The sequence below is a fragment of the Microtus oregoni genome, unplaced genomic scaffold, assembly GCF_018167655.1.
Source record: "Microtus oregoni isolate MIOR12 unplaced genomic scaffold, Mior012 000015F_ref0000493, whole genome shotgun sequence".
NCBI lineage: Eukaryota > Metazoa > Chordata > Mammalia > Rodentia > Cricetidae > Microtus > Microtus oregoni.
In genome coordinates, this window is record NW_024543074.1 from 28,361,175 (window position 1) to 28,365,270 (window position 4,096).

Below are 4,096 nucleotides of genomic sequence, written 5' to 3' on the forward strand. Positions count from 1 at the left end.
GCTAGCTAGCTGTGTGTTCTCAGGGACTCCGGCCACATGGATTCCGTCAAGGGAGAACCAAAAATATTTTGGAAAAATTAGCACTATATCGAGCATGTGCAGGCTCTTTTCTTACCGTTCTGTCAATGGTATGGAAACTGCTTATCTGGCATTAAACTGTGCATTAAGCATTTATAGTAATTTAAAAATAAATTACAAAAGAGAATGTGTGGAGGTCATACACAAATGGGACACAGTTTAGACATGGAACTTGCCCATCTGAAGATTTTGACATCCGCAGTCAAGGACTTGGAGCCAACCTCCTAAATTACCCAAAGATGACTCAATACATCTGAGGTTGTGAAGCCCTGTGATCACCTTTTTAATATATCATTTTCTCATTTTTCATCTAGTTCAAAACATTATTTATCTTGTGATTTCTTCTGTGGTCCGGAGTGATTTAGAAGTGGGCTGCGTAATCTCAGCCTATGTGGAGCGTCTTTCCGGTATCTTTTTATTATTAATTTAGTGTTTAATATTTAATTCCATTCTGATCATAGGACATTTATTATTTTAAGTCTTTAAACCTTAATTGAGGGCTTCTGGTTCCAGGTAAGATGGAATTCCACCTGACAACGGTGAACAACAGTGAAATATGTTTGGAACATATGCATCAATTCTCTGAAGACTTTGAGAAATAAACTTCAATAAAAATCATTGACGGCAAAACAAAACGAGAAAAAAAGAAAAACCCAAAACACCAGAATGTTGTATGTGGTGGTGCTCTCCTCTATTCCCAGCACTGGCGAGGCAGAAGCAGGTGGATCTCCATGAGTTCAAGACCAGCCTAGTCTGCACAGTGAGTTCCAGGCCAGCCAGGGTTACATAGTGAAACTTGTCTAAACAAATGAACAACGTTCATCAGAATCTGCCAGTGTTTGATGTGTGAGACCCCCATCCCTTTGTTTCTCCACACGGTGACAGACTAGTGTCCTCCAGCCTGAACGTCACACAATCTGAAATCCAGAAACCAGCGCATGCTCAGAGGGGGCACCTGAGGATGCCTGCCAGCTCTCAGGTCAGAGCTCTGAGCAGGAACTTCTAACACCCCAAAGAAATATGAAAATAATATGCGCTCCTCCCTCTTTTTTCTTGTGTTCAAACCCTCATGCATCTCACGGCAGAATGGCAGCAAGTGGCCCAACTAGGGCTAGCTCGGGACAAAATTCAGGATTAGCCTTCCGCAGTTCCAGTAGAATAGGGAAACCATTACTCATTCTTCGGCCCTCTCTCCACTTAGACCCAGTGAGAACATGTTGCCGTGGAATGCTGAGCCCTAATCTTGTTTATAGACTCCAGGACAACCATCAGAGCAGGGCAGGCACGGATCTCATCCTCTGCAGACTGAGGACTGAACTCATGGGAAAACCACCGTCAGTATCTCAAACCTACCACTGGGTGGCGCACAGCTAAAGCAAAGGATGAAAAAGCCTAAGGAGGGTTTGGTTTTTTTTTTTTTTTTGAAAATACCAAGTCGGCAGTTTTTGTGGTTTTATTTAAACACAAATAAAACGTGCACGCAAGCCATCTACTCATTCTCTTCGCTGCGCAGCCTGGCGTTGGGATTGGTGACTCTGATGGCCAGCTGCGCTGCTCTTTCCACGATGGCTTTTCGGTTCTTGGAGGAAACATTGTGAGCAATCTCAGCACAGTAAGACTTGTTGCACATCAGCAGCACCTCCAGCTCCTTGACGTTGTGGACCAGAAACTTCCGGAAGCCACTAGGCAGCATGTGCTTGGTTTTCTTGTTGCTCCCATAACCAATGTTGGGCATCAGGATCTGGCCCTTGAATCTTCTCCGCACCCTGTTATCAATACCCCTGGGTTTCCGCCAGTTTCGCTTAATCTTGACATATCGGTCTGACTGGTGCCGGATGAACTTCTTGGTCCTCTTTTTGACGATCTTGGGCTTCACCAGAGGCCGGAGGGCAGCCATGATGCCGCAAAGGAGATGGCAGTCACCTCGCAGGTAGCGCCGAGGAAGAACCCTAAGGAGAGTTTGTACTCAAGAGACAAATACTGTGTATTTGCCCCGGCCCTCAGATTTCTCACACAACATGCAGATTCATGCAACTCTACAGTGTCGCAGGGGAAATTCCGTGAATTGTGTCTTGAAATGTGTGGGTTTGGCGTCCGTGTCTGTAGTTTTTGTACGTTTTTACCTGCACAGATCACATTACATCCGGCACGTGCTGAAGCTCTTTGGCAAGTCTCATATATATTGGGTCACTTTTTCTTACTTCTAGCCTTTGGGTTTTGTTTTGCTTTGCTTTCGAGGGTATATGTATATAGGCGGTACATGAATGGTTATGTTCGTATTCATATGTTCATGTTCGTATGTGTGTGGATGTGTGTGCACATTTATACACATGTGGAGGTCAAAAGCTGGTGTCAGATGTCTTCCTAGATCTCTGTCCATTTCACTGATGGAGGTGAGACTCTTGCCGAGTCTGGGGCTCACTGACTCAGCCAGCTTCCTCCTGAGTGCTGGGATTATAGGTGGGCATCTGTGCCCCACGGTTTTGCGGGAGTACTGGCGAGCTGAACTCTAGTCCTGACCCTCATGCGACAGGTACTCTCCCCAAGGAGTGGTCCCCTCGCCTTTCATCCTTTCCCGATGTCTTCCACGATGTGTGTCTCTTCCACTTCTTCAGTTTCGTCTCGGTTTTTCCAGCGTCTACGACTTCCCCATTCCTTTCTGAAATTTAGTTCACACCTCATCTGCTCCGGTCCCACAATCTCCTTCATGAGTTCTTAACTTTCTGCGATGTGATTTTTCCCTTCATCAGATAATTCCCTTCTTAATTTTTAAAATTCATACTCGACATTTCATCACAATATTAAATTGCTCCGTGACAAGTGCATGTCCTGGCGAATACACTTCCTCCGTTGGCAGAGGCTCCCGCTGTTTGCCACAGCTGCTTCTTCTTTGACGTATCTTGCCAGCCTTCGTTACTCACTTGGGCTTGTCACCCAACAGGGAGGTGTTCCTGGGCCAGCGGTTGGTACACTTGCCATCCTGGCATCCCCAAACCAAAGTGTCCCCCTCTTCTGCGAAAGGAACAGGCCTACTTCCTCTAAGCAAGACTCAACTGTGACTGTCTCCCTTAGCAGACAGCAGTGAGCAGGACAGTCCCCAGCTCTGCTCACTATGGTTCCTGCCACCACTCCACCCTCCACTACTGGGCAGAACTTCACAGCTTCAGGAAATGGTTTGGTGTTATACAGAACTATGTTACAGCACTGATTTAAAGATATAACAGTTTTAGCCTTTGCATCTGAACACTGGTCCAGTTGACCTTCCGGCATCCATTCATTACACTAAAGCCCTCAAACAAGAGGTCTCCTTAATGCTTCAGCAGAGTTTGTTTCAGTACACCAGAGTAAAATCTAAAACCCATCAGGGAACTCAGCTCTAGAAAATACATCTCATTGTCACTGCAGTACCTGTAAGGGCGTCAGCAATCTTTGATGCTAGGGGCTCACGGGAAAGGGATTCAAGCTACAATAGGTACTGTGTGTGTTTGTGTATATATATATATATATGTGGTATGCATATATGTGTGTGTATGGTATACATCGTGTATGTGGGTTGTGAATGTATGGGTGGTGTGTGTGTGGTATGTGGGGTGTGTATGCAGTATGTGTTGTGTGTAGCATGTGTGAGTGTGTGGTATGTGTTGTGTGTAGCATGTGTGAGTGTGTGGTATGTGTTGTGTGTAGCATGTGTGAGTGTGTGGTATGTGTTGTGTGTGGGGTGTGTATGGTTTATGTGGTGTGTGTGTGTGTGGTATGTGGGGTGTGTGTGCAGTATGTGTTGTGTGTAGCATGTGTGAGCGTGTGGTATGGTGTATGCCATGTGGAAGGGTTTCTGTGTATAAAGCAAGGGTACTGGATAAGTCACATGAACACTCTTTAAACTGTCAACACCCTCAAGTGTAAGCGGACAGAAATTCCTGGGAAAGTAACTAAAACCAGCTTCCAGGCTCCAAAGCTTTCCACAGGAGCCATGGTCAGGGCTGTGAGTGAGTTTTTGAAATGTGTATTTTTTTTTTTT

General features: G+C 45.6%; 1 protein-coding gene across 1 annotated transcript; it reads right to left on the bottom strand.

Annotated features, from left to right (window-relative positions):
- Window positions 1-1,516: 1,516 nt before the first annotated feature.
- LOC121456828 (60S ribosomal protein L32) lies at window positions 1,517-2,021 on the bottom strand. The gene has a single exon (XM_041665305.1). It carries the CDS (start codon window positions 1,973-1,975, stop codon window positions 1,568-1,570), a length of 408 nt encoding a protein of 135 aa, XP_041521239.1. The 5' UTR covers window positions 1,976-2,021; the 3' UTR covers window positions 1,517-1,567.
- Between the last annotated feature and the right edge of the window lie 2,075 nt (window positions 2,022-4,096).

What these genes read in the sequence shown, in the direction of transcription:
- LOC121456828 (XM_041665305.1), bottom strand. Translation starts at nt 1,975, where the DNA reads ATGGCTGCCCTCCGGCCTCTGGTGAAGCCCAAGATCGTCAAAAAGAGG.